This window comes from Watersipora subatra, chromosome 9, assembly GCF_963576615.1.
Source record: "Watersipora subatra chromosome 9, tzWatSuba1.1, whole genome shotgun sequence".
In the NCBI taxonomy this organism is placed as follows: domain Eukaryota; kingdom Metazoa; phylum Bryozoa; class Gymnolaemata; order Cheilostomatida; family Watersiporidae; genus Watersipora; species Watersipora subatra.
The window spans coordinates 42,586,228-42,602,957 of record NC_088716.1 but is presented as its reverse complement, the minus strand read 5'-3'; the positions used below and the strand labels follow the sequence as shown (position 1 = coordinate 42,602,957).

Below are 16,730 nucleotides of genomic sequence, written 5' to 3'. Positions count from 1 at the left end.
AGGCATTTGCTTAACAATCATGTCATCGTAATGGCACTGGTTTTTAATATTAAAATATAAGTTTTTACTAAGTTTTAAAAAGGCAGTTGGAAGTTCTGTGCAAAAAAAAGAAGCTCAAACAACATTATATTGCTCAAGCAAAAGATGCAATTTGTCTAAACCTTCATCTAAGTTTTTTGTAGACCACTTTTTCCCTCATCTATTAGACATTTCTTACAAACTTACTGTAACTGGTCTTTCTCGATAATCATACCCCCACAGACCTTGACCTTCTTTTACTAGCGTATCTCACTGACACTTTTAGTTCATGCTTACATGCATATAGATAACTGTTAACATGCAGTTCTATGAGCTAAATCACTATAGTATAACCAAGAGTACAGTGCCTACCTCTTGTGGTGTAACACTGAGGAGTGAAGGGGTTTCCGTTGATGAGTAAGCAAAAGTGCAAGAACTAACGCACACTGCTTCAAGGATTTCGTTTCTAGCAGATAGTACGCTGACACGGATATCACCTGACCAAACACCTGCTTCCCCTGTCGTGCATCTGATCTCAGTATAATTAAGTGACTGAATTTCACAGGGCACATTGGCAATTGAGACCTGGGTTCTTCCATCCATCAAAAATCCGTCTCCTAAATTGTAATAAAATGTATTTATCCCATAAAACAATATAATATAAGAGTATCTCAGGTATCTCCATTTCAATATAACATAGAAGTATCCCAGGTATCCCCACTTTAATATAACATAGAAGTATCTCAGGTATTCTCATCTTAATATAACAGAAAACTATCTCCGGTATGTATTTCCATTGTATTATAAAATAGATCATACAACTTACCCAGTATTAGCTTTCTAGTATGACATGGAAGAAAACAAGAAAAGGTTTTTGCTGTTAGTTAGCAATAAAAGCTGATTCCATCAATATTGGCTCGTAAAGTTTTTTGGCAAATTGGTATTATTAACTGAGTATTATAAACTTGGGCATGAAATATTGGTATGCATTGTTTTCAGTCCAGCTATCAAGCATTTTTTATAGCTATGAGCCAGGACTTTTTCTCAACTATGCATGTCAACAAAACTGGACAAAAAGATTTAAATTTAAGGAAGATTAGAAAGAAATCACTCTAACAACAAGCGTCAACAGACCTTTAATTGTTAGGAGTTGCCCTCCTTTAAGTGAACCACCGTCATGGGAAACATCCGTTATTTTTGGAAGAAGAGTGTAGCCTTTGTTCCATTCACCAGTGATATTGAACAAGGCGCTGCCCAAGTTGTCCACAATCATCGACGCTGGTAAAATGACTCCGGGCTCAACCAGTGGATCTAATGAGAGCTTACACTGCACATCAGTTTCAGAGCTTGACAGGATCGTACAGTTGGCATCTGCAAAAACTGACTTTGGTTCAACCAGTACGCATGTATTATTCTGGTTTACAAGAAATTTAACACATCTGTCAACAATTTGTTTAAGAGAATGTAGTGTTTATCAGAAATGATTAGCAGTAGTACTACATGCTGGAAAACTTTTAAATAAGAGCATGTCACAGGTCTGGTATTAAATGTCTGTATGGTTGCAGCAATTTCTCATTGTACTCCTACGAGTGAGAGTGTTAATATTACAATACTACATGATTTTCTGCCAATGTGGATTTTAATTCATTTGATTAATAACCACAAGAGCAACAAAACTGATTTTGCTTATTTCTGTATCATTTTACATGTAACAATCAAACGATTATTTAAGACTGTTACTTTGGAATGAAAATTAAAGTTTGCAATGACAAACTTAAGAGCCTGATAATTGACTGAACCTCCAAATTTGATGATGTTGTTGCAATCGGAGAGGCTGAAGCCACGTCCAGTTAGTGTAATGATTTCTTCGCTTGTTCCATTGTTGGGACTAATACTATTTACGATGACCTCATCCTCAATGCAGTTAGAAACTATCCCTGGTCCTATCACAGCACAAGATGATTGCTCTGGAATGCATGTTTCACCTAAAAGCAAAAAATACAAGTATCAGTGCATAGAAATTCTATCTCTTTTGTTTCCTTTGACAAGAAACTTAGAAAAACTGTAAAGGTTACTAAAAGCTTTAAAATGTGATAATGACAGAAGAAAAGCTCATTAACTAAGGAAAACATTTGAATTTGAGTGCTCAAAGGCATTAAGATTAGACATATCATAAAACCTCTATTTGAATGCTACCTTTATTTGACCACCACCTCTAATAAAACACTACTACAGAAGAAGGGTTTGAAGAATACAACACCACCCTTTGATTGAACGCCACCTCTATATGCCCGCCACTGTGAAATTCTTTGATCTGTACAAACTCATAATAGAAAGTGATCACTAGAAAAGCATCTGTTTACAAAATAGTACTAATAATGACTTGGTTACATCAATAACAACAAATTTTTTATTGGTGTTGTAGTGGTTGCCATGATTTTACTGATGGTATTCCTGAGAACATCGATTGTCACAATCATCAGAGCTAAACTCTGATTTGAAGTAAAGTCAATAAGGTCTACACCTTATCCATTGTTTTCAGATTTGCCCATAATGTGATTTACAATCTTACCTGAAGACTTTGAAGTGTTTGGATGAACAATGAAAATACTCTTCAGGAACACCATAAAACCTAATAGCAGCTTTTTATATGGGGTATTTTAATTTTAAAATCTTAAAAACATCTTTAACATTTAAAAATGATAAGTCCTTTTTTTAACTCCAAAGCTTTGTGGATTTTTCTTTAGAACTTTGAAATCATTACTTTGTAATACCATTGCACCATTGATACCATTGTAATAACTAATAATTGTATTATGCAAATATTTTTTAATAAAAGCAGGTTCTTGCTTAACTCAGTATAATACTTTGACGTAGATGAAAAACGATTTAGCGAAATATTCTGAGGCCAGCGGCATTAATGTGGATCCGCTTGAAGAAGAGATCAGAATATAGGCTACATTAGCATCGGTTCACCCGCTAAGGAGTTAAATTTATCTTCCCAAGGTTCTGACAAGCTCATTGAAAAATACAGTGCCACTCTATATTTGAACACCACATCTAATAAAATGCCACTATAGATCAAGTGTTGAAAAATACAGCGTCATTGTGTTCAAATAGAGGTTTTACGATATCTTGATAAAAAGGTATACAACATATAATAGCAATAATCTACAAACATAAACTACTGAAACACCAGACATAAACGTCCTAAAAGTCCTGTATCTAGAATATCCTTCACAAAAATTTCCTTTTTAAATTCTATCGATTTCCAATGTTGTTTCTCTACATAGGAGCAAATGCTTGTAAATTGATGGAAATATACTGATAATAAAAATTGAGGGCACACTAGAATGTGCTGCTTATAACTCTTGCCAGCTGAAAACAAGAAGAAGTTTGAACTTTTGTTTACGATCACTTGAACACACAAATTTTACAACATATGTCAAATTTGAGCAAATGTTTGTAATAGAAAAGATTTGGGTTAGCAATATTATATCACCTAATATGAAAAGAACCAGGTTCAAGAGGCAGGAGGCTCCAGCGGAGATAAGGGCTAAGTTAGAAGTGTTGTTCTTTTATCATATGATGATCTTTGCTATTATTTGTATTTAGGTCATCGGTAACGAAGTTGTATGATTGACAATAATAATAATACATAATAATACGTGCATGATTAACTTGATAAATACACTTACGTTTAACTCTAGCGTTTCTCTTCTTTCGAGCGGCAATATTCGTCTCTGCCAAATGACCACCAAGCATCACATGTACATCACCAGACCAGGGATCTTTGGGTAACACTTCTACTTTGCCTCTCATTATGTGGGCACCTGCAAATCATACTATTCTGATTAAAAACAGCCAGAATTCTTGATAGACGAGATCTAGACTCTAGCTAAAATTTCTGTTTCTGTTTAAAGTGATGATTTTAGTGTAATGATATTTTATAGCGTAATCTATTGCCTAACCTTTATCATTATATAAAAAAGATGATATAAAAAGTATATTAATAAAAGATGACAAATTATTATACAAACAAAAGACCTCACAGATTGTTTTTATTTTGGTACCCTTATCAGAAAGCCAACTCGTGGTCTTTGAGTTGGTCTAGAGACTATGGACTGATGTAGTACAGAAACAATAGTTGAATGCCCTGCTTAACACTACCAATAGTTCTTCTATCACTGAAACTATCGACCTACGAATCATACTTAGGTACCCCAACCACTGACCACTGACCAATGACGAACTACCATATGAACCGCATAAAATTTAATTGCAACTAAATAAATTAAGTATCAGCACCTGTAGGGTCAACTGGAGCCGACCAATAGTAGAAGATGCCTTCCTGGGTGAACTCATAGCTGTAAGTGCCGGCTGCACTTGGTTCTTGAAAGTAACCAATGCCGAATCTGGTAGGATCTGATGAGCTGACCTCGTCTGTCTGTTGAACTGTGTACTTAACATTTGATACTCCAGGAGGGGAGGTCCAGCTCCAGTCCACAATATCTCCTACCTACATATATAGTCAAGTGATGCAAATCATCTTCAGCCTAAGAAGCAAAATTATTTATACTTGCTAAAACCAAATGCCATTGGGGGAATCATTTAAGCATTCAGGCTCCTACCTGAATATCCAATGAAGAAGGATTCCAAGCATAGTATTGGCCATATTGAGCATGTGTTCCAAGATTGTCAACTGAATGGTGCTGAGCAGATGGCTCAGTCACACACTCTATCACCGTGTTGGTAACAGTTTCAACTTTACAAGCAACAGTTCCTATCTTCGCATTAATGGCTGTAGAATTCTCTCCAAACCCAAAGCCTGCATGTGTGGTGAAAGACAAAATAATTGTTGGCATATAAAAGTTTTAAAAAAAAGTATTTTATACCAACAGTGATTGTCATAAACTTATATACTGATGTCATATAGGGGACTGGATATCCATCATCCTGTAGATCTATTATTGTATTAGTTGTGCTTTCCTGACTGTTTTGTCAAAGCACACCATTTGAGCATGTAAAGTGCAAAATCTTGAAGGCTTTGTATTTGGGCTCGATCACAGTGTGCACAAGCCAGCACAGACAGACAGAAACAGTGTGCACAAGCAATACTAGAACTGTTTGTTAAGTTTATATCTCTTATTTTTGTTGCTCGACTTAATTGTTTATTTATACCAATCGCAAAATGCAGTAAACAAAGTGTAAAATTTATATCATTATTTATTGGCAGCTGTAAAGTGACACATGTTAACTATCCATTGTTTGTGATTGGTCGGTGTTACAAGGAAATCTTCATATTTCAATTGTTGATGTAGCTGTCAAACTGGATATATCAAAGGAGAATAGTCCACACTTGTACATGCATACTTATGGTCTGTTATATTTTTTTCAAGCAAGGGAAAAGAACTAAACAAACCTGTGATTGTGTGCTTGCTTCCTCCATATTTAGATGATAGTCTTGGAGAAATGTCTGTAACTTCTAACCGGTAGACAATCTCTGGTATCGAGTTTGTACTGACAAATGAACATAGTTTTAGTTAGATTATTTGACTATTTAACAGATATGAAATAAACTAGCACATAGAATACTAAACCCCTAAGCCAACCTAAACTCAATTGCATTAAGTTGCACAAGCAAATCAAGTCATGTAATCAAATTGTCTTATATCTACCTCTTCTAAACTTCTAAGGGCTCTAAAAAGTCATGAAATGAAAGACTGTTTGGATTAGTAGCAGAATAAAAGTATCTAGCTGGTAGTGAGTGCAAGCCGAGGCAACTCTAAGAAAAGCATGATAGATGAATTAACCCTTGGACTGCTGCATTATTTGTTGTGTCAAATGCTACAGTGCTACATTTTTTTCACTCAAATACATGACATTTTGTTTTGGCTCTCGGTCTGTTTTTACTTGGTCTACCTAGCCCATGGGTCAGCAACCTTTTTCACTCAAAGAGCCATTTGGGCCTGTTTTCCGCAGGAAAGAAAACAGTGGGAGCCACAAATCCCCTTAGACATTTTAATTAAAAAATAAATAAATATCACATGTAACTTTTGTGTTTAGCTTTTAATGCTTTTATATCAAGTTTACAGCATAAAACAAAAAGGTTTGGCATGTATAATGATTTAATTGCTGAGAAAACAAAATTAAACTTTTGCAAAAAACAATAAAATAATTTTGGCAGCTTTAATGGCGCATAAATTGTTATAAGGTGGACTACCTGTATTAGTGTTGTTGTTTGTCAGTAGTTTTTTGATGATATTGCGGACCTATGTGGCTGGCCTGCCTTACTAAATGTTTAATTCAGTTCGTTGACATAATATCAGAAGGTATCTCAGAGCGATCTGGCACTTCGCGGAAATCTAGTAGTACATTTTTTTGTACTTTTATGTTGAAGTTACAGCCATGTGACGATCATTTGATAAGGTACTAATAATAATAATAGAGCGTAAAAAGTGACGCATAACAAGCGACAATGTTTGCTTTATAGTCATAATGACATGTATTGATTAAAATTATATTACAAAATCTTGTGATAAAACTTTTATATTTTTATGATTTGCTTGGCATATAGTAGAAAAGAAAAAAATTCCAAAGTCAGAGAGAGCCGCAGCGAAGGGATGAAAAAGCCACATGCGGCTCCGGAGCCACAGGTTGCCAACTCCTGACCTAGCCCAAATTAGCAATATATCATTAGAATCCTTCAAAAACAGAACATAACTAATAGCTCCTGTCTTGGGTGACCTTATAGCAAACCAGATGATACCAAATACAAAAAAGCTTGTTTTTGAAATAAAAATACAACTGTCAAGGCTCTAGTTCATATTTCATTTTCATGTTATATTTTGCTGCTAGAAATGCTAAGATAACGTAAAAGCAGTATAAAAAGGTTAAAAAAAGTTAATACAGAGTAATATGATGTAATATAAATATAAAACAAACTGTAAATAGAGCTCTTAAAAAACAGAAGAAACTAAAAACTAAAACTAAAGACAATGAGTGCTCCGACAAAGAAAGGTTTTGATTTTAAACCGAAAGACATTGTACCAACGTTAAATATGAAAGACGATCAAAAACCTAGGTCTTGTTTATAGAAACAAATGGCTTCGGATCATTAACTTTTGCAAAACTTCGTTTTTTTATTGGTGAGAAAATGGATTACTATGCAATATAGCGTTTCTTTTTAATATTTCATAGATTTGCAGATGTTTATACTGTATTGGGCCTCAGTTTAAGGGAGCTGTCATTAAATTTTGAAAGTGTTTACGCATATTTAAAAAGCGTTTGCAGCATCCCAAATAAATGGGTGCTGTTTTTTCATTATTCATTTCCTTTAGCACTATTAATTAAATACTCGTCTTAACTGCCTAAAATTGCTTTACAGGCAATCTAAATCTATTTTACTGTAAAAATATCAGGTTTATAAATATTTTGTAAACATATTATGCTCATTCACCGGTTGTTAAGTTTCATCGATTTGGAGCCATTGCAGAGTCGCAGAAATGTGAAACGAAATTGTCACTGGTGTCACATGACCGTTTGCGCAGAAATGCAAAAATGGCACCCAATGAGTAAAAACTTCAGCTTCAGGCAGTGGTTTTTGCGTTTAACATTTATCACTAGGCAAGTTAGAAATAAAAGCATTTTATGGCTCAATTTCTAAAGGAGAGTTAAGTCTTCAATAACTTCTCACGAGTTCATGCCTGTTTCGTCAGGATATTTGATCAATTAAAATTCAAGTGTAGATTCTATGCTAGCGGATAATCTTAGTCAGTTTTTATAGCCTGTTTTATTGACAGAAAAGAAATAGCTTCTTAATTTACCTTAGGTCAGCGTATCCTGAATCAGTGCTGACGAGAAGGGTATAGCTTCCAAGGTCTAGAGAAGGCAAAACAACAACAATTTGAGTGTCCCTCCACTCAGTGACATTAGCAGCATTTCCATAGCCAATTGATACATCTGAAATGCTGCTGCCAAATCCAGTTCCCGAAATTATCAGTTCAGATCCACCTGCCAGCAACAGCAACATGTAAGAATGAGAACACGAGAATGGTAAGAGTTGCACCATAGAACAGGATTAATATGATACAAGTCTATCCAAATATTTAAAATTATCAACTACCTAATGTACATGTAAATCTGCCCACACAGAAGCTGTTTAACAATGTGAATGTTCAAGTTAGTCAAACAATACACTGAATACAGGAAGGTTTGTCTAATTCAAAACGTATCATTTAAATGCATAACAGGCCCGCATCTCCTACACTAATGTTAAAGCTAAAGTAACGTTCCTTTATTCTCATTTAGACTTATCAACTTAAACTGTGTACCTGTATTTGAGTTCATTTAATAATAAATAATGAGCAATAAAAGTGCTAAATAATCACCTAAAACTGAAGAAACTGAAGTGCTGACAGAAGTTATAACGCTGCTGCTAGTTGTATCCAGAAACGTGAAAGCGTCAGGCACAGTCAGGTTGGTTCCATCATTAAAGACTAGAAGAAAGTCCACAGGACCACTGGTAGCCTGTAAACATAAGGAACAAATGTGATAGTAGTATAATTATAAAGCAGTTCAAATAGAAGCTGATATATCAAACTAGATTAGACATAGAAACTGACCAAGTCAAACACAACAGCTTCAGATCTTTTTTTTTCACAAGAAGTTAAGCTGACATTGCAGAATATGAAAACGTAAAAAAAATATATGTGGTAGATAATCTGTGCTTAAGAAACTAATTAAGATAAATTATTGAACATGGTTTTAGGCCACAGGCATTTCTTACTGGTCAGTGACTGGTCACAGACATCTCTTACTGGTGAGTGATAGATCACTGACATCTCTTACTGGTCAGTGATAGATCTCATACATTTCGTATTGATCAGTGATTGGCCACAGACATCTCTTACTGGTCAGTGATTGGTCACAGACATATCTTACTGATCAGTGATAGATCACATACATTTCTTACTGATCAGCGATTGATCACAATTATTTTTAGTGATCGGTGATAGATTGCAGAGATTTCTTATTAGCTAAATTAGTGAGTGCTTATCTTAATAAATTATTTTGCTAAAACTATGGCAGCCTCTAATTTTGTACAAATAACTCTGCACAACCTTTCATCAAATGTTTTTGTCGAGATTGCATTTGGTTGAATTAAAAGAAACATCACAAGACAGGTCAGATTAGGTGCTCGTGTAACATGATAAGGTAAAGATTTTTAGTCAGTGAAAAGAAAGTGAATTAAATTAAATTGATGATTACATTAAGCTGACAGGTTTATCTAAAATAATTTCTAGTTTTACAGTACCACAATATGCTACATTAAACAAACAAGTTTCTCAATAACAACTTCCAATCTCTTCAATACCACAATATGGTAAAATGAATAGACAGGTTTCTCTATAATAACTAGCAGTTTAAACAGAACTACGCTCTGTTTAATGTATGACAGTATTGCACATTAAACAGAACTACGCTCTGTTCAATGTATGACAATATTGCACATTAAACAGACAAGTTTGTGATAGCAGTAAATAGATTTAAGGGTTTTGTACAAGTAGATTTAGGCAAAAGATCCATTTTATGCTAAACGTTAAAAGGCATGAGCCATGTTTCGAATATCTCTATTTAGATTACTGAAAGCATGTAAAGAGTGCATGCATTAGTAGTTGAAGCTCAAATCATAAAAATAGGCTTCTTTTCTTACTTGAAAAAACCTCGAATTGGTTTGTAGAAAGCCTTTCAAAGTGATGTAATGATTTTACTGTGTGTTAAAGGAGGATTCTAGGAGCGTTCATACAATATGCACTAAAGCTAAACAATTAGAACGTTTTTCTTTGCTTTGTTCAATTTCAGTGGCTGCAGTTGGCTATTAAAATTAATTTGTATTTTGAAGTTCTGTATTCTAGCCTAGGATTGCACATTTCCAGATAATCATAAGACAAGCTGGTGAGCGTGATCGATAAGCTAAATTCTTAAACCAATTAGCACGAAAATTTCAGTCTCAATAATGTATTTGTATCGGTGGTATTAGTGACACATTATCCTTTGTTTTTTTTGTGATGTCATTTTATCGTTGTCGGCCATCTTTATAGACAACTTTTATTGTTAAACGCGAAGCTATTGCAACAAATTTTGAAAATGATGCTTTTGTTTGCAATTTTTTTTATTATAGTATCAAACCACACCAATAAATAATATTAAATAAAAGAATAACAATCGTTTTCTACAAATATGGCGGCTTTATCGTGAACGAGCGCATGTGCAAACGATTTGATGACGTCAAAAAAACGATGTATTGAGAGCACCCATGGCTAAGTGGTCTAGAATGTCTGACCTGCAGAAAAAAGGTCAGAGTTCACTTCCCAAAAAAAGTCATCGGTGAAAACAGGAAAGTCAGCCAACCTTATATTGCTCCAGTGGACTCAGACATGTCCAGCCAAAATCACAAAGTCTTTGTTTTTACAACTAGCTAAATGTGTTGTGTTGCACGGTTAATAAAAACAGCTTATAAACATTACATTACCTACATTACCTTACCTACTACATTACCTTTTTACTACATTTCCGGCTACTGTTTACAAGCAGCTTTTATTACCTGTGCAATGCTAGACATTCAGCTTGTGAGGCCATCAGGCGAGGTAGTTATCCGTTACGTGTGACACAACGTCGTTATGTATACTTAAACTGATGTAATAAATATAATTATTATTAATTGCTGTGCTCAGTGGGACACTAATTCGCTAACACTAACAATAAGACAACATAACATAAGATAACACTAAGACACTAACACTTAGTCTAATGGATAAAATCGCTGCTTCTAGATCCAGAGGTGCTGACTACAAATCTAACGTGAAGCGCATTTTCACTCCTAAAACTTTATCGCTGTACCTGGACATAGCGACAACAGACTTTCAAAAGACAAACAAACTTTGAGATTTATATATATGTAAATGCTCATAAAAAATGGGCACTATGCATGCAGTAAGTTAAATGGATATCACACTTGAACCTGGAGAGACTGCTCACATGCATTAGCGACATGGGAAAGGCAGAAGGCAGAAGGCAGAAGGCAGAAGCATACTAAAGAAAGACTCATTCATGAGTTTGCTGGCATAAATGCCACTGGTGTCACTCATAGTGTGTCCTGGTGAATTCAGTCATATTAAGAGTGCTTAATATTTACACCTGTCTCTTCGTAGCGATCAACTGAATGGCTGTAAATAAGTCTGTTCTCAAATGAAGTTAATATCAGAATCAAAAAAAAGTTTTATCCATGAAGTTATGTCACTCTGAAATGATACCACACAGCTTAGGGTAAAATTAGTTTATATAAAATAATTTTGATATATTCTAGAAACTATACAGTTTATGTTACCAGCATTATAACCAATACTGACATGTATAAAGTTCAAATCCAAAAAGTGGAGCTAGGTGTTTTTGCTTCTGTAGTTGTAAAAAATGATACTAGTGTTAACATTTTACAACCTTTTTAAAAAGACCATTTTTTGCTTCAAATAGCAACATAAAAAGAATTTTCCAGATTAATTAATTTACAATAATACAATATACAAGAATACTCACAGAAGGCTGGACTTGACACACAACTATGTCACTGTTACTCTGATCAATCAATACATGACAGGTCCCTCCAGTATGTTCTATCGTAACCTCCTCCGTAAGACCCGAGCCAGTAAGGGTAACCAGGTATCCACCTGTAGATAGGCTTGTCTATGTTGATTATTATCATTATCAAACAAAAATGTTTGGTATATATAAATATATATATATATTTATTTATTTATTTATAGGAATATAGGCACTGATTATTATTATTATATATTTTGTGAAAAACCGCAGTAATTTTTTCCAATCATTTATCTTATTTTTGTGTATATACTTTAAAGAGGAAAGGAAGAAACATTTCGGTTCTATTTCTGTTCTAGAATAAACATATTTTTATGGCTAGTAAAAAGAGCAATGTTGTACAATCGCGCAAAAAATATTCTGTCAGCTTAGATAAGTGTATTTTGCTATTCACAAGATTTGACACAAGCTTGCAATGCCGGAAATGGAATTCAAAAAAGGATATGAGAGCCAATACAATTAAACTCATATGGGACTTGGCTAGCACCTATTTGGAATGCTTAGCTGCTAAGAAAAGAGAAGAAAGCTTTGAGTATGTCCGGACTAATCATTACCAGTCAATCTCTACCTAAAAAATACAGACAATCAATTCTTTGTCGTGTTTTTTTATTTTTCTCCTTACCAGACAAGTGACCAGATGTGGGACTGACAAGAGATACTTCTGAGACAAACTCATAGGTTAAATCGCAGTCAGCTCTTCCTTTGCCAGTAATGAATACTTTTATCTCATGAATGCCTCTCCTCATTGATGTCAGGTCACATGTTAGATTATTGCCTACTAGGTTTATATTGTTGCAACTATCTTTACCAACAAATATCTCTGCATTGGCAGCCAATCCTGTTCCTGTTAGAGTCAGTGTTACGTCAGCACCACCTGCATATAAAATAGAAGCTGTCAGGTTAAGAAGTTTTTGGAAAGTAGCTAGATTAGAAAAGAATTCATCAGCAAGTTTTGTCCGTTTATGTTCAACATTACTAAAACAACAGCCATCTGATAAGAATGCCAAAAATATCCTTAGAGAAGAGCTTCCGCATTGCTGAGTCTACAGTTCACTTTGTGTGTCTCAACTATAATGGTAACTAAAATTGGTAAAAAACATATATGTAAATTAAATTCATTCTAGCTATTTCCATTGTAAGTTGCAGTAGGTTGCATTGCCTATTTCTATCCCTCACTACACCAATAAACCTACACATTGCTGAGTCTACAATTTACTTTGTGTCTTTATGAGAAACGAACAATAAAAAAATTACTACATAAATAATTTGGTTTTTACGTAGACTTTATGTTCTTACATTTAGTTTTTTACATAGTTCCATATAATGTATATTTTCATGCTATACATCCTTACTTAAAGCATTTATCGCTGTGCTGTTGGGATAAACAACTCAAATAAAATGCAATGTATTCATATAAAAGTATGTTATTCACCATACAACGGTTGTGAAATAAGATGCAAATACCGCAATGTAACCAGTTGATATGTCAATGTTTGACTGTAACTGGCTCCTGAATGTAGAGGTTAATATTATTCTATTGCCATTTGCATCATTTGCTCAGGTAGGTATAGTTCAAAGCACTTAGATGAAAAAGTGATTAATCATTATGAGTGGTTCAAGAGTAAAATGTTACTCATTTGATACAAAAGTCACAGATTTAGTAGGTTTTACTTATTAATAAAAGAGTTATGGATATGATAGGTGTTACTCATTTCATGTGTGTAAGTATAATGGATGATGATAGAAGATTTTACCCATTTTATCCAAGTGTGATGGAGATAATGTTGAAGGAGAAGGCGTTACTCACCAGATGAAGGTGTCACAGAGGTGATGGAAGGGGTATCACTTTCACTCCATTCAAATTCACAACTGCCAGCGCAAAGGCTAGGAATGCCATTAACATTCACAGTGACTTGGGGTGTGTCATGGGATTGGAACAGCATGTCACCAATAATAGGATTAAACTCTGCGTAGCCATCTTGTACAGTGCTCTGGGTGATGTTAGCATTCACTCCCTGATAATAAAACTGTCATCATTAACATTTGTCAAACTTGCCAATGGGAAATGAGAACATGTCTTATTCAAATATCGGTGTTCTTTTTATATTAGAAAATGTATTACCACTTATCACGTAAATTTGGGTCAAAGGCAACAGCAATGTTAAAGGGAATCTTACTAACATGCAAAAGGGAACTCAGAGAAAAATCAATGTTCTTGAAAAGTAAATGCAAACAGGGATGAAAGTGAAAATATAAGTTTTCCTTTCCATCATGTTTTAATTTTAACAGCTGCATAAGAAAAACGTTATGTCCATATTGGTTGCTATTATAGAATGTTGATTGAGGCATCTTTAGTGATGCGGTTTTCACTATGGCATCTATAAAATATTGACCTATTATTATTTTATGAGGCATCAAACCGACCAACCATAAGACAGAAACCTTTAATTACTAACTAATATAGAATGGTTTACTGCTAACAGTGGCGCAGTCGTTAGCAGTTGTTGCTTTTTAATACTCTATTGGCTACAATTTTATTTTAAACCGAAATATTTTCCACATTATACTATACAGGAATCATAAACAGGGTAACAGTCAATGCAATCAAATAAATGGTTTGACATTTAGCATTTAAAATACCTTTATCTGTCAAGAGAATATGAATTAGGTTAAAAAAGATTATGATAAAATTAGATAATAATGTTGGTCTACATGTGCTTCAAAAGGTATTTATTTTTGTATAAGAATAACATTATATGTCATTTTTTATACAACAAAAATGTTTGGCTGGGCATTGCCAGTACAAAATAGCCTAAAATCTTGAAACCATTGAAGTTTTTCTTATAATCAACTTTTTTTTTTTTGCCACACACAGTTTTAAAATCTTTTACTACGTACAATTTTAGGATCTTTTACCAAGCATAATTTTATAACAACCTTGACAGACTAGCAAAACTCGAAAAGGGCTTGCTGTTCTGTTAAAAGATATTAAAAAGCTTGATTTCCCTACTTGAATATTAGAATTGTCAAGAATCAGGGATGGCCTATCCCCTCCAACTTGCAACCAATCGACTGTCCACTCATAAGAGTGACACAAGCCTGATCTGGTTACGCTAAGGCCTCCAATTCCTGGAAGAGTCTCTAAGAACGCTTGCAGGTTCTCTTGCGTAACATCTGCAGGTATACCTATTAAGGACAAATAGATGTCTGGTTCAACAACTTCAGTATGTAAAAACGTGTTATATATGGATAACTGCGGAAGAGAGAGTCTTTCTCATCATTCATCGCTCTGATCTTACAATTTGACCAACCGTCCAAAGCTATGGTTAGAGGTTGAAATAAAAGAATGCTGTAACTGTGATTCAAACTCACAACATTTGGGTTCATATACTAACACTCTTAACCCCTGCACCAATTGACAACCTTCTTGTGTTTAGAAGTAATTGTGCAGATAGTCATTATCTGTGCTTAATCAGAACACCTGACAATTACTCATGGCACGGTAGACTACCAGGGTATGAGCAATAAGAATTTGACAGTTCTAGGTAATTGAGTTTAACTTTGATACCTGGTAACTGAATACCAGGGACTGTTCTATATTTAACCTTGGACCTTCTAAAACAAAAGCGTGTCATTATATTCTTTCAAAAGACCATGAGTGAAAATGGTCAGGTAAGGATAAGAAACAAAAGAAACCGTGGAGCCCACCTCGAACCCAATGGTTGTTATAGTTGGTATCGAATGATCCAGTAATTGGAGGAGAGGCAAGCACAACTCTGCTAATATCGCTTGGTCCATTAACAGCTGTCATGAGGAAAAACGGAGAACTGCAGTTTACAGGAAATAACTCGACCTGATATTCTCCTGTTGCTGGAGACGTGACAATGACATCGTTCATCAGGTACTCATGCGGTGGCATCAATCTCAAATCATGAATTTCTAAAATACAGTTCATGATTATGGTATATCGACCAAATAACAGCTACTACTATAGAATGGTTAAATAGGAAGCACCGCTCAAATGAAAAGCATGAAGTGTCTGAATCATTAACTGGCAGTAAAGATAAGTAAAAGTGGTATTTTAATTTCATTAGCAGTTTTTGCATAAATGTCTGACTATGTAACTACTTATGCACCTTCCTATTTCACTACCTCTGTCTACATATATACCTGCCTACGTCACTACATACATGTATATATCTGCCTATCTCACTGTATAGATAACCTGCCTATGTCACCGTATATATGCCTACCTCTGACACTGTATATATACCTGCCTATGTCACTTTATATATACCTGTGTATGTCACCGTATATATACCTGTTTATGCCATTACATGTATACCTACCTATGTCACTACATATATACCTGCCTGTGCCACTGTGTTTATGTCACTGTATATATACCTGCCTATGTCACTGTATATGCCTGACCATGCCAATCTTGTAGGTCTTTACCAATATCAGTATGGAAAGATTGACGTAAAAATTGGCAGTTGGTGCACAAATTATTGTGAGTTTTTCGACTGTCAATCAGTAGTAAGTTACAGCAACAAAATCTTGTTTTTCAAACCTAAATGTTTCTATAAACTAGAGTTGCCCCGATTTTGGTATCGGAATTAGTATCGGGACCGATATGGGTGTTAAGTATCTGAATCGGTATCAGCCGATCTTTTCTTAAAAAATTTGAAACTTCATGAAACTTTTTACAGATCAACTATTTACCAAAAAATAGTATTTTAGCCTGCTACAATAATAAAACTCATCAGCTGCAAGTTCCTTACTTTTACCTAATGAATTCCATACCTGCCACACAATTTATTTTATGTCTATAATAGCCTGATCAACATCAACACAGCTGAGGAACATTTGTGCTTTAGTCAGGATGTAATTATAAAATGTGGTATTTACGCAATTACAGCGATAGGATTTATTGCTGCTAATCGCGAACAAAATAAAAAGGTCTACCTATACCGTTGGTGTAGGTAAACCTACACCAACGGTAAGGTAAGCCTACATGTGTCTCTATGATCAAAACCACATTGTGTTGATTG

General features: G+C 34.6%; 1 protein-coding gene across 1 annotated transcript in view; it reads right to left on the bottom strand.

Moving 5' to 3' along the window:
* Positions 1–16,730, bottom strand: part of LOC137405089 (fibrocystin-L-like) — a 114,224-nt gene that overhangs the window by 72,152 nt on the left and 25,342 nt on the right. Inside the window, exons 18-31 of the mRNA XM_068091315.1 lie at positions 15,385–15,615; positions 14,687–14,862; positions 13,484–13,691; positions 12,299–12,550; positions 11,614–11,744; positions 8,409–8,547; positions 7,845–8,031; positions 5,441–5,538; positions 4,650–4,846; positions 4,327–4,537; positions 3,717–3,851; positions 1,793–2,003; positions 1,153–1,457; positions 391–635 (exon numbers count right to left, since the gene is read on the bottom strand). Of these exons, the coding sequence (XP_067947416.1) occupies positions 391–635; positions 1,153–1,457; positions 1,793–2,003; positions 3,717–3,851; positions 4,327–4,537; positions 4,650–4,846; positions 5,441–5,538; positions 7,845–8,031; positions 8,409–8,547; positions 11,614–11,744; positions 12,299–12,550; positions 13,484–13,691; positions 14,687–14,862; positions 15,385–15,615 (2,726 nt within the window). The remainder of the gene's footprint in view (positions 1–390; positions 636–1,152; positions 1,458–1,792; positions 2,004–3,716; positions 3,852–4,326; positions 4,538–4,649; positions 4,847–5,440; positions 5,539–7,844; positions 8,032–8,408; positions 8,548–11,613; positions 11,745–12,298; positions 12,551–13,483; positions 13,692–14,686; positions 14,863–15,384; positions 15,616–16,730) is intronic.